General features: G+C 39.1%; 1 protein-coding gene across 3 annotated transcripts in view; it reads right to left on the reverse strand.

The window, feature by feature from the left end:
• Nucleotides 1-2,505: 2,505 nt before the first annotated feature.
• wwp1 (WW domain containing E3 ubiquitin protein ligase 1) overlaps nt 2,506-21,719 on the reverse strand; it is a 35,194-nt gene continuing 15,980 nt past the window's right edge. For all 3 annotated transcript variants that reach the window (XM_084747719.1, XM_084747718.1, XM_084747720.1), the window contains 18 exons: nt 20,944-21,122; nt 18,512-18,953; nt 18,062-18,157; nt 17,119-17,293; nt 15,107-15,161; nt 13,907-13,991; nt 11,781-11,909; nt 11,261-11,333; nt 9,801-9,872; nt 9,487-9,575; nt 9,131-9,290; nt 8,683-8,816; nt 7,574-7,714; nt 7,332-7,452; nt 6,939-7,043; nt 5,672-5,768; nt 4,699-4,771; nt 2,506-3,644 (listed from right to left, as the gene is read on the reverse strand). In XM_084747719.1, the coding sequence (XP_084603845.1) occupies nt 3,545-3,644; nt 4,699-4,771; nt 5,672-5,768; nt 6,939-7,043; nt 7,332-7,452; nt 7,574-7,714; nt 8,683-8,816; nt 9,131-9,290; nt 9,487-9,575; nt 9,801-9,872; nt 11,261-11,333; nt 11,781-11,909; nt 13,907-13,991; nt 15,107-15,161; nt 17,119-17,293; nt 18,062-18,157; nt 18,512-18,953; nt 20,944-21,122 (2,326 nt within the window). In that variant the 3' untranslated portion in view covers nt 2,506-3,544. The remainder of the gene's footprint in view (nt 3,645-4,698; nt 4,772-5,671; nt 5,769-6,938; nt 7,044-7,331; nt 7,453-7,573; nt 7,715-8,682; nt 8,817-9,130; nt 9,291-9,486; nt 9,576-9,800; nt 9,873-11,260; nt 11,334-11,780; nt 11,910-13,906; nt 13,992-15,106; nt 15,162-17,118; nt 17,294-18,061; nt 18,158-18,511; nt 18,954-20,943; nt 21,123-21,719) is intronic.

The following is a 21,719-nucleotide window of genomic DNA, read 5'->3' on the forward strand; positions in this document are numbered from 1 at the left end:
GTTTATTCACTTATTTATTTGTATCTCATAAATCCATCTCTCTTCATTAAAATGGGTGAAAGCAGATTAAAAATGAATCTTCTATACACATCGTCTCCAGTAAAGGGGCATTCTGTACAGTGTAGTTGGTGTTTACAGTGTGTATCTACACGCGATATGTTACAGTTTGGATGCGTTTCAGGCAGCCTAAACCACAGTGAGCATAGCAAGAAGTTCCCTGCTGCGTTATCACACACTGAAATGATAAACAGTATCATGAACGAGCTTTGCTTCGAGGGAACACACCTGTCCAGGTGATACTTCTTGATAACTTGCTATGATGAAGGCAACCTGAAGCGTCCCATCTATTTCTGATAAGAACAAAGGCATCACAGATTTCCATCAATGGAGCGGCGGCTCTGTGTATTTAATTATAATATTTAAGTACTTTATTTACTTTCATTATCTTTATACAATGAATATTCACATACACAGTTGATTTTCTTTGATTACAAGTTTCTGTTCAAAAGGAAGCACGAAGTTATGCAGTTTTGACTTCTCTTAAAAGTCGGCTCCTTTTGCTACAGTAAATGTTTTTCTTCATACTGTCGTCCCTCCTTCCAGCTCTTCTGCAGGGACAGCTGAATACATGTTATATACATGACTGATAATTTGAGTAATCACAAGCTCCTCCTAGAAAGTCTAAAGCAGCTTGCTGCTGTTTGCAGTGGTCTGAAAAGAAACACAATGCTTGAGAGAACGAGGAGAGCGGCCTGCCTCCGCCAGGTTTTTACTCTGCGTTTAGACCACTGACTGAAAAGAAAAAGCACCAGAGTTGGTATCTAGAAACAACGGAGTTAGATGTGACATTTTGGACAAAAAAAGGGCATGTCCCCTGAAGCATTTAAGGGAAGAAAGGGCAAGGGGAAAGTGGGGGTGCAAAAACAAAAATACACAACATATACCAATGTGATGCATTATCAGGCTTGCTGCTGTGAGTTGCACTGTGGAAACTTTTCCACATTATTTTTTGGTCTGTGGCACATTAGTGTCTCATTAAAAGAGTCTTATATTATTTATATGTCAATAGGACTAGTTGTTTTCTGCAAACAGTCTCAACTTTATCGATTTATACACACACACACATCTTTATTAAACTCAGGCTGTCTCATCTCAGCACAAAACCTGATATTGAACATGGTCTGAGTAAATTTAATCAGCACAGGGCTCATCAGCACGATGGCTTTAATTCTGTGTAGCTTAACTGTAGTCACACTGTTGACTGCACGGGCAAATATCAGAAACACTGTACGCGACAGCATTGTTCATTTCAAACAATACTGTACAGGCACAGGTTTATGACCAGTAAAAGGACCAGTGTGTAGGATTTAGGGGCATCTAGCAATTTGAAACATTCAAACTTGCATATTGGGAATATCTCCTCTCACTCTTCTCTTCCAAGCATGTAGTAGAACTGACAGCGGCTGTGAAACTCAAAATGTGAAAAGCCAGATCTAGAGCCGGTGTTTGTCTATTCTGGGCTTGATATAAAGGGCTCATTTTAAGGCAACAAAAAACACAATTCTTATTTTCATACACTCATGAAAACATACTTTGAAATATTATATTCAAGAACCCGACTGATATATATTGGTTATATATATGTGTTATCAGCCCAATACTGGCCCAACTGTTTGTTAGCTTTACAGGCAGCATGCTGTGTATATTTGATCCTTTTTCTTTACTCAGGGTTAATATATACATATATTTTGTGTTTTTTTTGTCTTTAATAATTATTAAAAATGACAGTCAAAGTTCACCGTTTTTGTGACCTGACATCATTTTGGGCAAATTTTATTGTTAAATTGTAAAATATAATACATCAGTTGATGTATTGATCAGATTTTTTTTACTCCCTAATACCAGTATCGGCTGAAAAAATCCAACATCAGTCGGGCTCATTAACTTCTATTTTTGCAATATTCCCCCAATAGATCCCCATAAAATCTACACACTGGACCATTAATATTGTCAGAAACCCAACATTTCTAGAAAACAATCAGCCCTGTTTAAACACTTATTTTCATTCACTTGGCCAGTTGCCACTCTGTGCCGCCTGCAAGCACACAATATTTGTACATGTTTGTACATGTTGCTTTCAAGTCATTCAAGACATGACAGTTTTTCCAGTCCAGCGCCTCTGATCTCCTTTATGATCACGGACAAAAAAAAAAAAAAAAATCATAGAAGGACATGACACTGCCATGATGATGACAGTTTTGCAATAATACTACTGGTTGTTAGTTGGTAATGAGTGAGAAACTGAAAGCCTCTTTTAGTACAGGTAATGAAATAAGTATATTATCATATGCTGTGTTTGATTTTCATGGTTATATATAACGGAGGAGTAAAGTAAATGTGATCTTCATGTGCTCTGTAAATCACAGTGGCTTCATAGGACTGGAGTCACCTCACAGTCCCAGATCAAAAATTCAATGAGGCAAAAGAATCAGCCAAACACACAAGAACCATTGAGCCAGAGTCTGTTTTTCCTCTTTTTTTTGTTGTGACAATTTTCCAAACAACTCTTAAGTCTTTAAATGAAAGCTGTGAGTATGTCATCCTGGTGTTTATCTTACTTGCCAGCTGAAGCGGCGGGCCGCAGTCTAGGTGGCCTGGAACATGTGCAGTGTGTCTCTGGCTTTAACATCAGAACAATGAACCACAGACCCCACCACTGCCACCACACTCACACACATAATTCACTCTTCAATCCAGAATATTTTCCTCGAGTCCCCTTATTCCTTTTGATATAGTAGCCTTTTCCACCAACTTCGTGAGTGTCTTTTTTCCTAAGTTGTGCCTTTATCCACACGGGAGGATCCAATGATATTTGTGTCCAGAATCTCAATGAGGGAAAATCTGTTTTGAGGGTTATTCTTCATCTGCTTCAGATCAGTCCATCCTGAACACTGTGCCTTTTTGATGATAACGGTAAAAAAGGACACAGAGCATCCATGCTAAAATGTCTGTGTGTATGTGTGGTGGCAGGAGCTGGTCACAGCAGTCTTCTCATCTTCAGAGGCAGCCATGCAAGCACGCAAAAGAATTTGCAACAATGACTATGATGGGTCCAACAGGGGGGAAAACAAAATTCAGGCACCAGACCCCAATACTACTCTTGCCTTTTAGAAGCTCTATAGAACTAGAGCTTTAAAAGAAGATTGCGCTTCAACTATAAAATCCTCTCAAAAACACTTTTAGTCTCTTTTAAAAAGCCAGTCAGCAGTGGGGAGGAAATTAAAAAAATATCCATGTTTCTGTTTTTAAACAGGAGCAAAAATGCTGAAATGCTTGCATATTTCATGATGGGGTATTATATAATATATAAGGGCTGGGGAAAAGGGTTGCGGCAAAAATGATGCTGCAAATTAAGATTTGGTTTGAAATGACAAAATAGCTTATATACATTGGTGGTTATCTTGTGCAATTTTTTTTAGTTTGTTTTACTTGGCTGAATAATCAGCGATGGGGGAAGAAGGGGAACGCAAGCGGACTCGTCCCTCTATTCTTGGCCAAATCCTTCTGTTTCCTCGATGGCGAAGAGCAGCTTCTCTTTGAGCTGTTCAAAGCTCTTGTAAGGAGGCAAGTCCAGACGGTTAAAACTGAAAAGACAAAGACGGAGGGCCACAGATCAGTATAAAGGGTCAGATGTCTGGAACACATCAGCAAAACTGACAGACAATGTAGAGTCAAACTTCAAGCAAGACATAACATTTTAAAAATATTGTTATCAAACTTTTAAGGTTAAATTATTAGGTACCTATGGAGCTTTTCCACAGCAGCCATTTTGACATGACACAGTAGGATAAACACAGGTCTTACCAATGTTGGAAAGGCTCAGCTACACTGAATGGTACAGGACTGTAATTAGTATCATTAGTAACACCTGGGTTTACCCTACAGTTTGATATCAATATGGCTGCCATGAAAAAGGTCTATTACATGTGTTTCTCTCTTGTGTCATGCTTCCTCATGCCATGCCTAGGGATGGGAATCGAGAACCGGAACCTTTGAGAACTGGCTCTTCAGAATCGTACGCCTCCACTTATCAGTTCCCTTTATCAACAGTGGCACTTTTGTCTGACAGGTGCACACTGCAAAACAATTCCATCAATGCTGTTGGAAACTTGCAACTACAAGGAGTCATGGCAGACGAGAAAAAATGGTCCAAAGCTCGATTTCATGTCACGGAGATAACATCAGTGCTAGCTGTAATGTCTGTAAAATGATCATTTCAAGTCAGGGCATTTCTCTGCACAACATGGGCCCTAACTCCTGGAATGTCATGTATTTGACACTGCTTCCAAACCAAGCAGCACGCCCATTAATGGGGTTAAATATTCTGTTATAATAATATTAGCGCCACATAGACAGGCTTATTTTCTTTGACCTTTGATCCACAACTAGCTCTCAGCTACAGCCAGCTCAACTAAAACTGATCATGAATGAATAAAGGAATCAATAAAGAACTGATGATGTAATTTGTATCAATAAAATTTATAAATTCCCATCCCTGAAGTCCATTCATTGTTATTTATTTAAACCATAGCTATTTATGTAAATCCCTATGAATTGTGATACTGGAACAATATTGGGCAAAACTCTATGTGAGAGAGGAGTTAATCCCATGAATCAGACGTAGAGCAATCCACTCACCATGTGTGGCTCCGAGGAAGCCATGTGTCCTTGCCCACCTTCTCAATGCAGAACTTCTGGGGCCCATTACTTCCTGCAATGCAAAAGACAATGAGGGGTGACAAGACTGTCATGTTCAAGTCATTGTTTTGCAGGTAAGTCTCAAGTCTTTATACTCAAGTCAAGTCCCAAGTACAGACTGACAGATCCCAAGTCCTAAACTTTGACTTTCAAGTCCTCAACAAGTCATAATGTGCTCTTCACCAAATGTAATGCCATCTTAACAACAAAATCAGTCTCCTTTTTAAATAACATTTTTAAAATCTGCCAATGTAAACATGAAAGGAATATCGATTTTTGCATCCAATTATTAAAAACTCTGTAGTAAGAACAAAGTATAAAAGATGCATACCTATGTATTTCAACAAAGAAAAACAGAAACTTTCCCATGTTAAACAACATTCGTGGCCATTCAAGTATAGATTTCTGAGTTTATTAGGTGTACCTGAATGCACCATGAAGTCCCTGTGCGTGTATCAAAGTCTGACACAGACAGCAGAGTACAAGAGTTGTGCACCAGGCACCAAATCACAGCAGAGACTGACAGTATAGATTTTATTACATGAGGAGATTTACTTACCAAACAGAAAATCGACTTGCATATGGCTGGAGGGTATTTTTTTTGGACCCCATTATTTAATTTAAAAAATTAAGGGAAAACTGATTTATCGCATTCTTCTTAATCTTTGGGCTTAAGGAAAAACTTTTCAAGTCAAAGTCCAGGTGAAGTCATGAGTCACTGGTGTTAAGAGTCAAGTTAAGCTGGACATCTTTTTTGATTTTGTCAAGTACAAAGTCATCAAATTTGTGACTCTAGTCTGACTTGAGTCCAAGTCATGTCACCCGAGTCCACTCTTCTGTTGTGCATCTGTAACTGTCTCTGTCTGAATAATTAGGCTGTAAATGTGCTTTTCTGTGTGTGTCTGTCACTGACCCATGAGTTCTGCAAAGCCACCCAGAGGAAGTCTGCAGGTTCCAGTGACAAACTGCATGAGCCGCAGTCGCACTTCATTGTCCACTTCTTTCACCAGCTGCAGGGGAGGAAGTGAAGAAACACACATACCCATCAGATACATGTTTAAATGATGTTTCATAATTTCATGTGTCTATTATGAATGCCCCCCCAGTAAATAACACTCCCACCACTCATACTACAAATTCCACAATGCACTGCGACAGCTGCCGCGCAAGTCAAGACCTGTGCACCAACCCCTCCTCCCGCTGCTTTAATGACACACTGATCAGTGGTCAGCGGATGAATGCATTGGTCAGCACTTTTTACAGTGACACTTAAGATAGCCCCCAAAATAAATGGCCAAACGAACAGTGGACTTTGAAAACAGGGACTTTCAAAGCAGGTGGGAGGCAGAGTACCCGTTTGTCAACATCGTCTGTGTGTCTCGTTTGTGGAGCTAATGTGGCCGTAATTTAAAGGATAAAACATAAGACGGCACTATGAGACATAACATCAGGACAAGTACAAAAACCTGGACACACAGCAGAAGCTACAGAAGGCACAAGAGTATAAAAAGAGTCTGGTGTCACAGCAGGCTATGTTCACAAAAGCAAAATCACAAAGTGAAGCTGCTGTGAAAGCTAGTTTCATAGTGGCAGAAGAGAGAGCCAAATCAGCCCGGTCATTTACGGAGGGAGAGTCGTTGAAGTGCTGCATGATTAAAGTGTGCGACGTATTGTGTCCAGACAAAAAGCAAACATTTTCCAATGTAAGCCTCAGCAGAAATACTACTGCTGACACGACATGTGAGCTTAATATGTGAGCTTAAATATTCTGAGCTGAAATATTCTCACTTTGCTTGTTACTGTTGAAGAAAAAAAATCTTTTAAATTTTATTTATTTTATTGAGGAAAAATTTGTTGCAGTCTGGCTGTTCAAATTTATATTTCTGAATAAAACAGTCAGTTTTAGCTTGTTCAGTAAATGTTAATCCTGTTTGGCCCACATCTTTGGATGTTTTAAATTTTGGCCCCTTCTGTGATTGAGTTTGACACCCCTGAGATAGATCATCAGATGACAACACATAATCATCAACATGAACTCAAACTTTGCCATTCTCGGTCAGCAACAGTGTCACTAATGTGAAACACCTTGTAGAACACACAGAATATTCTGTTCCTTTCCGTTATAAATAGTAGAGGGTTGTGAACACAGAACCAGTGTGTGTTTGTGTGTTTGACTGTACCTGCCAGAACCAGATGATCTGTTTGCTGTTCCTTGTGTAGTGACGGTACACCGTGTTCCTCTGCCAGTCCTGCAAGTCTACTTCCTGCATGCCACACAGCATCACCTGGATCAAACACACACAAACAAGAACATAAATTACACAATGAGCAAATAAACAGAAACGCTGCACGAGGGGATTCTCACACAAGAAGAAAATGAAGAGACAATCATTTTCTACACACCATTTCTTCTATTCATTTTATTCAGGTAGTGACTAATTACCCTGATTGGGTTAAAAGCTCTGTGGAGTGGTTATTAGGTAGGTTATTGGGATCAAAATAAACAGAGATTTGATATATGGTCACACAGATCATTAACAACACTTAACAGAGCAGAACATTTTGTTGCTCACCTCCAGCTCCTTTTCATCAAAATACTGGAGCCACTGAAGTGGAACCACCTCGTTGAAACCATCCAGGAAAGCTTTGGTCTGACCCTCCACCCCACGGGAGAACCTCCACTCTGCCATCAGACTGCAAAGCAGACAAATATATTTGCTTTTTAAGTTTCAAAAGAAAATTCCTACTCAAAATGTAGTAGTGAGAGGTCAGATATTATCACTTTAACTACTAGAAAAAAATGGTTATACTGAACCTGATATACTCCTCCTTGTTTTCCTCAGTCACTAGAACATTGGCGCCATCAGGTTTGAGGTCATGAGACGTGATCTTCCCCAGGATCTCCATGTCCACTGAGAAATACATCTCCAGACCACACTCTTCAATGTTGTTGTCCCTGAGGAGAGATTAGATAGTGTTGTACTTTGTGTTGCTGTCACTGAATAATCAAGGGTGAATAGCTCATTGTTGCAAAAATAAACACAAGATATCCATTTTTCCAAGCATTAGCATCAAATCTGACTGCCTATTTAAGGTAAGCACCAGCTGAATCTCATGTTTGCTCCATGTTGTTCATAACAGTTCTTGCATCTTGTGATGTCTGCAGATGACTGCTTCATCCCCTCTAAACACCATGTCTGTTCTCCTTATGCGTGAATAATATTTTTGACTTGCCTCCCCTGCTGCCGTATATCCACTGGATGGCTCGACTTCAATGGAACCACCCCTTTTTTGATTTTCCATTGCAAAAAGTTGTGGATAGTGCCTGATTTTTTGTTTTGGTATCACCTCAAACAAGGTTCCAGGTGAGCTGAACCGATACTAAACAGTGAAGTGAAAACATGGCAGACCACTGATTGATCAGAGAGAATCGTCACTAGAATCATCATTTGTATACCATGGATGTCCTGCCTGATGACCACATTTTTATTTGCTTAACACAGATTTTAAAAATAGCAGTAAAACTACACTGTGGATAACTGACAAAGTGCAGACATTCCTCTGTTTGGTTGCCAAAGAAGGGATTTCAAAAAGAAAGACTATCCTCTGTTCCTCCCCTTTCACTGTGCCCTACTTCGATAAAAAAATATCAGTAGTCATCAGTGAGACAAACATGGTTTTTTTAATCCTGTTTGAATTATGTAACAAATTATACATATGTTTGTCAGTTTAAAAGATTATTTTATAAATAAAGAAAGTCATTTTTTTGTAGGCCATCGTAGTTTAATTTTGTGTGAAACTACCTTTCTACTTCAGGGACAGTCCAACTTCATATAAAGTGCACAAAGGAAGCAAGACTTGAAAACAATCTGTTTTCAGAATTTTTACACTCAGAAGGCTAAGTAGAGTGAATACACAAATTACCTGATCCATATAAGTGAGTTGTAGAACTCGGGGTCAATGGATTCCAGGTCTTTGAGTATTAGCTTCTTGTTAAGCATGCGTTTATAGAAAGGCAGAGAGAAGCCTGTGTCGATGAACTTGCCGTGGAAAAGTGCCTGCAGAAAAAGATCAATAAATAAATACATAAACAAATAAATAAATATATATTTTTTTACTGTGCTGGTCAGTCTGAGGACACAGACTCTATGGTGGTATAGTGATCATGACATGCATTGTATGTAAGGAGATCAGCCTCAGACATCCCAGGATGCATGATAACCAAAAACATTTACTGAATACAGCATGGTGTACTGGAGAAGAGCTGTGTGAGTCAACTTTGACAATCTAAAAATATGAACACTCAGAGTCTGGTCTGGTTATATATGTCAGTGTATTTGATGGGAAAATGTTGATGACTGCATGAACTTGCCATTGCAATGAAGCGGCCGATGAAACAGAAGTAGGAGAGGTGGTCCGGGTTGATAGCAGAGGCCGGGTTGATTTGCAAGCAGTAGTTGCTCTTGCCGGCGTACTCGAACAGACAGTACATGGGGTTCAGCACTTCATGGGACAACAAGAAGAACCACTCTCTGCAAAGTAAGGCGAGATAGAGGCGAGAGGATGAAGATGCGTTGGGGGAAGAATTAGATAAGAAATGAGGAAGAAAATGAAAGGAGAAAAAAATGTGCATGATTAATTACTGCTTAAATTTTGCAAAAAAAAAAGTGAGTTTGGACTAAAAATTTTCAATAAAAATATTTATATGTAGTATACTGCGTTCATTACCGGGCCAAGCCACCATAGTCTAGACCCTCCTCGCCTCTGAAGATGACATAGAGTCTTCTCCTCAAGTCATAAGGCTTCAAGGCCATAATCTAACAAAGAGAGAAAAAATACACAAGATTAGATTAGCAGGAGACATAAGCTCAGTTAGCATATTTTTTTTATGTAAAGTAGAGGAAAACTCTGAAATAGCTCCCACATGTAGGCTGTGATGCATCACTGCACTTGAAATTCAAGTGTTGTATAACATTAGTTTTCAAGCGCTGTATAACATTAGGTTAAACTAAATCTGGAAAGTGGTAGAAGGACTCTCTTACTTGCTGGAAAGAGTCTTCAAACAATGTCTGTCTGGAGACTGTGATCTTCACATGGCTAGGGAGAGCATTGGACTGAGGAAAGACAGAGAAAACAATAAACATGAGTGACTATTTTCACCTGGACAGTTTTAAGTACATCAGTTCACACCTGGCAAGACAATGTGTCTCCACATTCATCTCCAGTGACCACTTGTGATCAAGTCCAACTTCCCAGCTTTATATGCAAATTAGCACGTAATTTCATTTAAATTAACCAAAATAGAGCTGTTTCCAACCAGCTACCCAGCAGTAGTAGCATAGACTCTGTGGTACAAAAAAAACCCTGTCCATTTATCACAAAGGAAGAAATAATTTGATGTCTAACATTTGCCGAATTTACAAGAAAGCCCGAACAATAAAGGATTTGTTGTGGACAACTTGTCACAAAATATATAAAGTTTTGCCCAACTCAACAACTTACAAAACTGTGTGATCTTTTAAGCTAAGTTGGGGGACTTTCTCCACAGCTACATTGGTTACTGTTTACTGCTTTTGGAAAAAAAAAAAAAAAAAAGATATGTTCATCGCAAAAAAATGTTTTCCTCTTTCATCAATTTAGTAAAAATGGTGAAATGAGTTTAAACTGCGTGTTCAAACAACTGCTGAATGTTATCAGGTAAGAGGCAGTAGCATCTAGCAGTGAGCTTGCAGATTACAAACACTTCATGTCACTTTCCCCTTCCAAACTTGTAGGAGCAACTACAGCAGCTGCAAAACTTAATGTCTGGTGTGTTTTTTGTGTTCCGAGCTACTGTCTGTGGAAGAAGACCTGGCTCATTCTAAGGTAACGAAAACAATTCTCATTTTTTGAGTTTATTATACATTACAGAAAACATACTTATGAATATTCTGCCAAATTCTGCCAACAAATCCCCATAAATCTTGCACACTGGACTTTAAACAGAGTCTGGGGATGTTGTGGTTACTAGTTCCCAAATGTCTGCTGCTTATCTTGGCTGGCAAGAGAGCCCAAACACATAGTTTGCATTACAATGAAACAAATAGAGTCCAACAGCTGGTTTGTGCGTGATTACTGGAAGTCAGCTGCGTAGGCGGTCTTTCAAAGTGGCCCAGGATACGTTCACATACACAATAGTAAAATAATGTGCCTAATTCACAAACAGAGCGTACGCAAAAACTTTGCGTACAAACTTTTTAGGGTACAAATCTAGCATTCATTCTTTTTTTTTTACCTGAATTTGTTAGTACTCTACAAACAAATTTAGAACTGCCTCAGACCATGCATGCACACAAATGGTGACAGCCTGTGTCTTGGGGGAGTTCACATCTGCATTCAAAGCTGTCCACGTGTGATCAGATCACCACAGACACATGTTAATGCCAAGTGTAAACAGGGCCAGAGAGCAAGAAACGGAGTGATGGAGAAAGACACACAAGAGAAAGACACAGAGAACACCCACCTGGCACAAGTAGCGGAAATGGGCAAGCTTCCATCTGAAGCTGCGCTCATAAGCAATCTGAGGGCCTTTGGTGCTGAGAGGAACAAAACATTTCAAAGGTCAAAACACAGCAAGTTTAACTTGATAGATGTACTTTTTTTTTTCTACAGGGGTCAATAATGTAATCTTCACCATATAATGAAAAAATGTGCAGCATGTGAAATATGTTCTGGTTTGGTCCCATGAAGTTAACACTGGAAAGATTTCCTGGCTTTCTGAGAAAATGCATCAATTCCCTGAACATCCTGTGAGAAATACAACCCTTTAATGAAATAACTGTGGGAATCATTATTTTCTGAATCAACATTGTTGTAGACTAACTAAATTCATATAACAAATGACTTCATCTGGTCCTACTAAACACTTTCCCTAAAACTCAAACAGGTCTTTAGGCTTTTGACAAAACACAAGCCTCTGTCTTGAGTTTCAGTAACATGTAATGTCACATGATCGAGTAAATTATTCTAGAATGTGTTCTTACACAGAGGACTTCCCAGTGCGGGGGTCGCTGAAAGTGGTGGTACGGGTGTTGTGATCCACAAAGTAGCGTACTCCTTCCCTTGTGTACCGGATCTCCCAACCTTCAGGCAGAGGATCCTCATTCTGTAGCCTGCACACACAGAGAACAAGTATATCATTTATGAACATTGGCTGACAGATGTGGAAAATGAAAGATACGTCCAAGGACCAAAATCTGCATATAAAACTCCACACGGACCTTTAAAAGATTACAGACTTTATCTCATACTTGGCTGTGAACTTGTTTTTGTATCTGCTGTGAAGTCTAACAGGTCAGGGACACTTAGAGCCAACTTCCAGCTGACACTACATAGAACATATGTGAACTAGAATTACTGCCTCGCAGTTGAATGCCTCCACCAGCAGGCAAGTTGCAGATAGTTTACATCTGTCCAGTCTCATAATATATGCAGTGAGGAGTTAGAAGGAATTTAATAAAAGGTATCAAGTATATTTTCTTTTGGCAAACTGGAAGTTATCATTAGCTTGACATGTATGGAGGAGGAGAGGAGTACAGAGGAGTACAGAGGTCAGATAGAGAGCTGAACATGATGTCACAGTGAAAATGACCTTTAATCTTTTGGATATAAAATGTCACTTCATCTTTTATCGCATCAGACATTTGTGTGAAATTTAGTCATAATTAGTGTGTGAATTCTTGAGTTATGGCCAAAAGCGTGTTTTGTAATGTCACAGTGACCTCGACCATTGACTAGCGATAGACCAGTTAATCAAATGTCACTTCTGACACACTGTAACTTGCTCTCCCTTAAATACTGGTCACATTTCAATAATCAATTAAAATAAATCTAAGACACGCTACTGGACAAGATAACTATATGCCGTATACTTGATTGTAATGTGAATGGAATAATAAAATTACATGACTGGTCTTTGTTTTGATGGTGGCATTACACATCGGTCGTCCTGCTCTCTAAATATCAACATTTTGTTCAACCAATGCCTTTGAAAACCAAATATTCATCCTTAAGTCCAAGTGGACCTTTGCACCAAGGCACTCTTGAGATATCATGTTAGACAGAATGGCAAAGACAGACTGACAGACAAACTGAAAACTGAAACCTGATGCCTCCAGTGGTTGTCACCAGTGCTGACCCATAAAAATCTTAAATGTTAGCAATACCCTCAGGGTAAGGTGCGAAAATACCATAATGTTAACATGTGAATGTGGGCAAACCCAAAACAAGCCCATAGATTGCTGATCATATACTTAAAAGGTATTTCAGTGTATGATGTACTGCCTTAAAAACAAGAGGGTATTATTTTTGAAATTCTGCTTATAAATATATATATCATATTTTGAGAATTTTCATGATGGACCAACTCATCAAGGTTATGTTATCTTATAATCACACTGTACAACAAGCTGTTGCAGCTTGAAACATTATTTTTTTTCCAAACAAATCAAAGAAACAGGTTAATTGTGCCCTGTAGATCATGACCTGCTGTATGTTGTGCCAGAAAAATTCAATACACATTTGTTTACAAATTGCAGCAAAAATTGCAACATTTTAGCACAGTGAACTTCATGGTTTAGGACCCCAATATTGATTTGATATACTTCCCATGACTGATTTTCCTTTGACAGATTGGAAAACAAGAGGTATTACAAAAGAAAATGTTTTTATCTAAATGTGCAGACAATCTACAAGTATCTGTGTCTTCTTGTTCTTGTGGATTAAATGTCACTGTCATGGTGTCACGATCAATGAATTCTGTTAAGAATATACTACCACACTTTTCTAGAAAGCAGACACAATACATAAGGACATGACACATAAGGAGAATTCAATATGGTTCAAGAAAGCAAAAAGCCCATTAACACGTAGATGACCTTTCATACTGAAAAATATTATCTTTAACAGATCCTAAATTAAATATTCTACCTTCCTGCTCAGTTTCATTAGATTAACAATAGGTTAACCACCTTAGAGCACTCATACAAGCATCTGTGACATAAGATGTAAAAGATATTTTATGCATTTTTTATGCGTTTCAAATACTTTCTGAAAGTAGAAAATACAGTTTCCATTTTTTCTATTGTGGTTTTTCTGGCACTGGGCTCACCCTTGGGTTCGGGGGTCTTCCCACTGCGTCGTCTTGGTGTTGTGGTTGACAAAGTACACTCGATCATTGGAGTCCACACGCCTCTCTGATGATGAAAAAAACACACACAGGAATCTGAAGCTTAATGGACAGAATGGATAGTCGGCTCCACAATGCAGCAACACATGTCAGATTATCACCAGTGCTGCTGACTCAACATAGATTTATGTGACTGTAATCTTTGTGAATAGCGAGTAGTGACAGCAGAGGAAAAGATTTAGAGGAAAGGGAAAAAAAATAAAGCTACACTGGGTTTTGTCTCTTTGTGGCCCAACTACCTATAGTGAAAATGTGCGTGTAGGAAGGTGGAGAGAGTCTGTAACCATAAGGGCAAGGTCACACATAGGCATACTTGTGTCTTTGCTTCTCATGCAGTTTAACTTTGGCGAACTTTGGCCAGCGAAGTTGTAACTTCAACCAAAAGACCTGTAGAGTCTGTCTTGATGGGCAACGATGAATCTGCCCTGACTGCGAGTAAGCATCCAGAGAGTGGGCAGTTTAATAAAATCTCTGATGTGAATCAGACAGAAATCACATTAATGAAAGAGGTACTTTTTTTTTGTTTTATTCACATATCAATGAGTCACATACCCTGACTTCCTTCATCACTCTCTGACATGTTGGACGTACCCTGTGTTTTTCATAGTAAGTTTTAGCAACTAGCTAGCAAAAGTGAGCAGGAAGCGTGCTATTACATTACATATTTTTGAACGTTGGAAACAATTGAGAATAACAGAAGTACACAACTCAATAAAATATATTATAAATGTATGGAGTTTTTAAATGGATACAGGATAGTGAAAAGGTGTGTGTGTGTGTGTGTGTGTGTGTGTGTGTGTGTGGAAGAAGACAAAGTGAGAACGTAAAGAAATGTAAAGGCCAGACAGTAGATTTAAGAGGTGCTGGATTATTTACACAACATAATCATGTGTGTTATTAACATGTAACAGTATTTCACTTTTAAAATATCACCATTATTGTTGATACCAGTCTATTGTGACAGCCCTAGTTCAAAATAATCTTAATACAACTTTAACACTATCACAAAAGTACTTTTCCTTTTGTATTAACACTCATTACCATATACATGAAAATACATGCATATGGTACACACTGACACAAAAATATGTACAGCATTTAGAAGAAAGAATGTGAACTCACCCCAACCAGGAGGTAGCGGGCCAAGAGGATCATTCTCAGCAGACATCATGGATGCCTGAAACCGAGGGATGCACAAATATAGATCCATTTAGGAAACACAAGGAATTCACTAGTGTGGTCAAAAATATTCCAAATATGAAGAATACTAAAAACATAAAAAAAATAAGACCAAGAAGAAGAAGAAAAAAAAAGAGTATTTGACAACTGGAAGCAAATGTAAACAAAAGGAGAAAAATATGTTTCTGGCAAGAGGGCTTCCGTGGCTGGTTACTACTCAATATGTCCCAGCTGTCTTGTCTTTTGATTTGTGTTGTAAGCTAATCATCAGTGAAGATGACATCACTGCTGAGATCAAAGACTGTGAAGAGGACCCTCACCCAAAGATAACCAGATTAGGGCAGAGGCCGGGGCGGGCATATGTTAAATTCAGACTAGATAAAGTTCTAACCTTTAGGCTAACTAGACTGAGCTGTGTGCTGAGTGAGTGGGGTCATAAAACAAATGCATTGAAAGATCAGATTCACCAGGTGAAGGATGGAAAAGAGAAAAAGGTTTGGATTACATAATATGTAGCCATCAAAAATTGGGCAATGATTTCTAAGCTAATCATGATGACTGATATTGATTGATAGGGACTAAGATAAACAAGTATAATCAGGACAAGCAATTAATTTAATTTATTTGGTTTACTCTATAGATTACAATAAGGCTACTAATTTTCCAGGCATCCTGTTGTGTTTTAGATTTCTGACCTGTCTTTTTACCACCTTCAATGCAGTCACTGGTTTCTTTGATTTCCCTATGGAATGAAAATCAACTTGCCAACTTGAGTGTCTGAAGACTTGCCGGAGTTTGGTACAGTAAGCACTATTTCTGCTTTCACTGTTTCAAAGCTGTATTGCTGCAGTTGCATTATGGTTGATGATAATACAGTTTTATGTACAGGTTTATTGGAAAAGTCTGCACAAAAATAAACCAAAAACCAATTACTGATGTTTGAATAAAAATCACATTCAAAAGTTGAAACCCCCAAGATATGGCTTATAAATTATCTCGTAATTTTATCAAATATGTGAGATTTATAATTTTTACATGTGGAAATCTGGTCCTTTAAAATTCTCTACAAAACCAATGGAGCACTTCAGAGTTCTAAATAATGTCCCACTGCACCACTGTGATATCCAGTAGTGAGTGATTATAGAAAAAGGCAAAGAAAGCAAAGAAAAGGTAAAGTGATCAAGTAATCATGCAAGTAAACTACCTTCAAAAAGACTTTTAAAAGTGGTTTTGGTCAGAGCCAGAGATGTTTTCTCTATTTTTAGGTAACAAGCTGATAAAAGCTAAAAGCTGTGAGGTCAGGTGATTCAATAATGCAGAGTGTTCACAGAGCAAAAGATCAAGAGATCGCACATTGTCACCACTTATCTTTGGTCACCAGAATTGGACTTGTATACTGAGAGTTAAAAATAAACTAAGGAATTGCATTTGAAATTGCTGTTTAGGCTAAAAATCACACAGTGTTTCTTTGAAACTTAGTGTTAAGTTTGTTTTTCATTATGTCTCATGCAGATAATCATCAAATTGACATTTGTATCTTTATTATAGCAATATAAAGTAATTGAGAAATAGTAATAATTACACTGACAGCTTAACTTCTTTCCCCTCAGCAAGGGTCTCCATCAGTCACAGACTCTTTCTTGTTGTTGGTCTACATAAAGTAACCTGAAGAACTTCAAGTTTCACTGCTGCATCTTGGCTTGTTTTGGGGGGTTTGTCATAAAATTCAAGAAGACTACATTTTTCCATTTAGAGGAAATAGCTTTCTTTTTGCCATCATGATATTAATGCCCACCCACCATCAGCCTCAGTTTGGCAGCTAGAAGCAGATGGGTTACAACAAGACAAAGTATCATGGTATATGAAAACTGAATCTGCATTTCACAGGTGTAAAAAAATGTTTCAGATGGAGTTGAGGGCACAAAAGAATGGAAGAATGGTGGAGATTATCTTACAGAGTAGAGGTATCTCTGGTTAAACTGGTGCATAGCTCCCTGCAGCTGGCTGCGTTGGCTCTGCCACTGCTCAAAATTGCGGACTGACTCCATGGTGGGACGCTGCCATGTGGTAGTGCGGGTGTTGTGGTCCACATAGTAGATCCTGCCCCGATCATCCACTCGACGTTCCCAACTGGCAGAGTGAAAGAGACAAAGGACAGGAAGCAAACGAAAACAACAAACACATAGGTAAACAAATCAATGAGTCAGCCTGGAACATCCAAGTCACACTTCACAGGTTATCAGGATGAGATTTAAATGTAAGTTATTTAATTTTATTATTGATACCTGAAACTCACCTGTACAAATTAACCTAAAATAAATAAAAGACCATGAAGAAACCGCTTACAGCTGAATAAATCTTCACGTTCAATAACTTTAAATTATCAACTACTTCTGTTGGATCTTGTGTTACCAAACACTTACTGAAACTGACATAATAACATTTACCTTTTTTGTAAGTAGACTTGGCATGAGTGGAAAAATATACCTTGAAGTGTGTGGAAGCAGTAAATAACTGACTTGGTGGAGAAACACCACGCTGCCTTCTGCTCTTTTGTTTTTGCTTACAAGGCTAAAGGGCAAACCAAATTGTACTGGATTTAATTTATGAGCAAAATGCATTTAGCGTATACTATAATAGTGGCATAATATGTTCAGAAAAAGACAAATAAACAATAATTAATTAATAAATTGTAATTATGTGTATAAGTAATAGTAAACTAAATTTTCGTGACTGTGATAGTCCAGGTTCAGAGCCATCAGGTGTGAACCGGGTGTTATGGAGAATTGTGTATGAAAGCCAAAAAGCGACTACCTAAAACAGACAGATGAATCAGTAGTTGCAGTTTCCAGGTCTGAAAAGAGCTGAAGACAGAAGGAGCAAAAGAGAGACACTTACCCTGGTGGTAGTGGCTGTGGTCTTTCCCATGTTGTAGTCCTGGTGTTGTGGTCTACATAGTACGTTCTCCCATGCGGGTCTTTTCTCTGCTCCCACCTACAAGACACAACAGTTTACAACTATTTGAAAAAAGTAGGATGTATAACAAAAAGCTTCATAAGGTTGTATAAGAGGACAGGGATGGATACAAATAAAATAACAGAAAATATACAACAGATTTTTTTTTCCACATTACTGTGAAATACAAGTACATATGGGTGTTAAAGTGTTTCATACTGAAAGGGTAGATTTTGGCTAGAGTATTAGTTTAGGCGGGCTCCCTCTTATTTACTGGGAGACTTCACAATATTGTTTTTTTAATCTAATAATATGTTTTGTTTGTCAGTAAGTACCTCATTCTGTAAAAAGCGCTCTGATATTAAACAGTCAGGGAATGGTGGGTGTTTTTACCCTGGTGGTAGAGGATCCGAGGCTCCAGCATTGGGGACCTGCTGTCTGGGCTTGGCCCCATCAGTAGTTACAGTTGCACTGTTACTACTGTTACCACCACCACCACCTCCTGAAGCATTCGCTTCTCCCTGTGCTGGGGAGGAAGAGGACGATGATGAAGAGGTTGTGATGGTGGTGGCCCCCTGTGCTGAAGAGGTGAGTGTGGATGAAGCAGCAGCAGCAGCAGCAGCAGCAGTAGCGCCATCAGTCGGCTTAGCAGCAGAAGAGGAGGCTGGGGCCTGTGTGGAGGTTGGCTGGGGTTGAGATGTGCTATTTGGTGCTGTGTCAGAGTCTGGCACGGTGGCATCTTGATTGCAGTCCTCGTGGTCATCTGCAGAGGGCAGCACATCGCCTGTTGTAGCAGACGATGGAGCCGGAGCAGCATCACAGGACTCCCCATTGACTGCAGGCAAGTCAGAGAAAGACAACGGTGCTATTAGCATGCACAGACTGAAAACTTCCTCCATTCATGACTTGATGCTAGTCATGTCGCAGGAGAAGAACTGCCTTTTAAATGGATGACTGCCCATTAGTCTGGTAGTCTAAGAATCTACATACATACACACTCAACGTTTGTTTTTGCTCTACTTTTTTAAGGTTGAATGAAGAGGCCTACAACTTTTTCTGCGCAGATAAGGAAATTATTTCTCTCAAATTTTATATATGAATTCCTTAAAATCTGTGTTAGTGAGCACTTCTTCACTGCCAGGATAGTCCATCTACCTGACAGGTGTGGCATATAGAGATGCCGATTAAGCATCAGGATGATTGAACAGTGGACTGGCCACAATAAAATGACAAATGTGCAGTTTTATCCTGAAAAATGACCCACTCTACTCTGACTTGTTGCTTTGTTGGTTGGGTTTGTAGGTTTGGGCATGGCGTGTGATTGGTTAGGGTAAGATAAGAAACCCAGGGTTAGCCAATCACAGGGTGGTCAGGACTTTGTCCTTCTGGGAAAAATATTTTGTGAAATAGCCATAGTCCAGTGCCTAATAAATGTCTGTTTTTTTAAATCAAACTGCACATTTTCATGTGTCTTTTAATTCTGACCAGTCCAAGACACACCTGTGCAATAATCATGCTTTTTAATCAGTATCTCTATATGCCACACCGGTCAGGTGGATGGATTATCTTAGCAAGAGAGAAGTGCTCACCAACATGGATTTTAACAGATTTGTCAACAAAATTTGACAGATAAAAACATTTTGTGTGCACAGAAAAAGAATCTTTGATCTTTTGTTTCAACACATGAAAAATTAGGGCAAAAACAAAAGAGACGTGATAATTTTTTTTGCTGAGCATACATGCATGACCTTATAGCAACTGGTTGATCAGCAAGTGACTCTGTGAATGTAAACATATCCACTGACAGAAGGAATTCAATGGCTTAAATGAAAAATCAAAACACTATAAATTATAGCCATTCACCCCTGCACCAAAACAGAACTCTATACTTCTTTATTGATTGCAGCAAACTGCTTTTTCCCCACAAGTGGGTGCTTAGAAGGGCTGTCAAGGGCTGTCTGAAATTCAAACATTACATTCAATGAGTGGAAAAAATGAAAACTGCATGGAATTATTTTGGACTCGACATTGTAGATGGATAAAGGTTAGGCTGTTTGCTGCCCTTTAAAAACGCCAACAGTAATGTTCACACAACAACAATTCTGAAGTCAGCTGTAAGCTTGTCACTTAAGTGAGGCAAGGGGAGGCATCACAAATGAGGGAAACCAGGCCAATTATGGGAATCTGCAGCATTTTAATTAATTTAAACAAATAGCATTAGATTTCATGAGGTGGAACTGGATCTTTTAAAGTGACCACCGTAATTTAGGTTTACTAGTAAAGAGTTAACATTCTGTCATCAACCTCAGCTCAGTGTAGTCAGTACGCTATTGGTGCCCTGCCTGCCCTCCACAGTCTACTGCAGTCTGCTCTTCTTTTCTTTCTCTTTATCCCTCCAGGGAGTTTTCGACAGAGGTGCTGACAGCAGCAGAGATTACAGGCCTCACTTAATGAAAATTAATCTACTGATCGTCTCTACTGTTCACTAGGACCAAGTGAACCATGAAGAACTTAAACTGCCCGGGCAATAAAACGAATACCTGCTGGAAAATGTATAACTGAGGTGGTTGGGTAATCTTTTGGATTATTCTATGTTTTACATGAGCCTGTATCTTATCACAGGCTATTACTATAGCAGTAAACACAGAGCACAACCCTCAAGTGAATTGTATCCAACAACATTGTCACTCAGAGGGAATTCATGGCCGTAAATGAGGAAAACTTATCCAAATAACACACATCCTGGGAGACTGCAGGGTTTTGTAGCAGTGAAAAAGTACCAAAACTCACACATTATAAAACAGTAAGTAAAAGATCAAACTCACCTGTCCTACTCTCCGTGTCACTATCTGAGGGTTGGTGGACTGGGGTGGAGTTGGGTGTGGAGTCTCCGTTGACGACATGACTAAGGGCAGGGCTGCAAGAGCTGGAAGGCACCTGACCATCCAGACCATTGGAGGCTGAACAGAAACCAGATCTCTGACCATCTGTACCATTCACTGAGCTTCAGGAGAAAACACACAAGGAGTTCAGAGAGTTCATATTAGTTCTTACAAATGTTATACCTATGTAATATCATAAGACATAAATCAAAAATGAAAACCAACTAAAACATCTAACAAAAAAGAACAAAAGAACAAAAAACTCAACTTTTGTTTTTCCTACTAACCCAAAACAGGCTTGTAATGAATTCAGGGTTAAGTGAGGCTGAGCTAAATGTGTGTTACTTCCCCTCTGTGTGCGCGGGTGTCAGATAAAAGACTTGTGACATTGAGACTACTGTCTCATTGGGGTAAGGACAGGACATAATAGGACAGCGTGGTGAGGCAGAGCTGAAGAGGCCCTTTTGTGAGCCGGCAGAGTTCAGTCGGTGCCACAGACATGCCCACACTATGACCAACACGAAATCTGACACATGACTCAAGTCCGGGCTTTTTCTAGGCAGGAGCTGAGTTCTCAGCCAGCAAAAAGAAAAACGTCTGAAAGGGTCACAAGGGTGGACAGCTCCACTGAATGTTGATTTTATTACTCCGCATATCTGCAAATGATAAAAGCTATTCTGATACTTAACGGGATAGTTGAGATTATTTAAAGTGGAGTC

This window comes from Lutjanus erythropterus, chromosome 21, assembly GCF_056507025.1.
Source record: "Lutjanus erythropterus isolate fLutEry1 chromosome 21, fLutEry1.hap2, whole genome shotgun sequence".
Lineage (NCBI taxonomy): Eukaryota > Metazoa > Chordata > Actinopteri > Lutjaniformes > Lutjanidae > Lutjanus > Lutjanus erythropterus.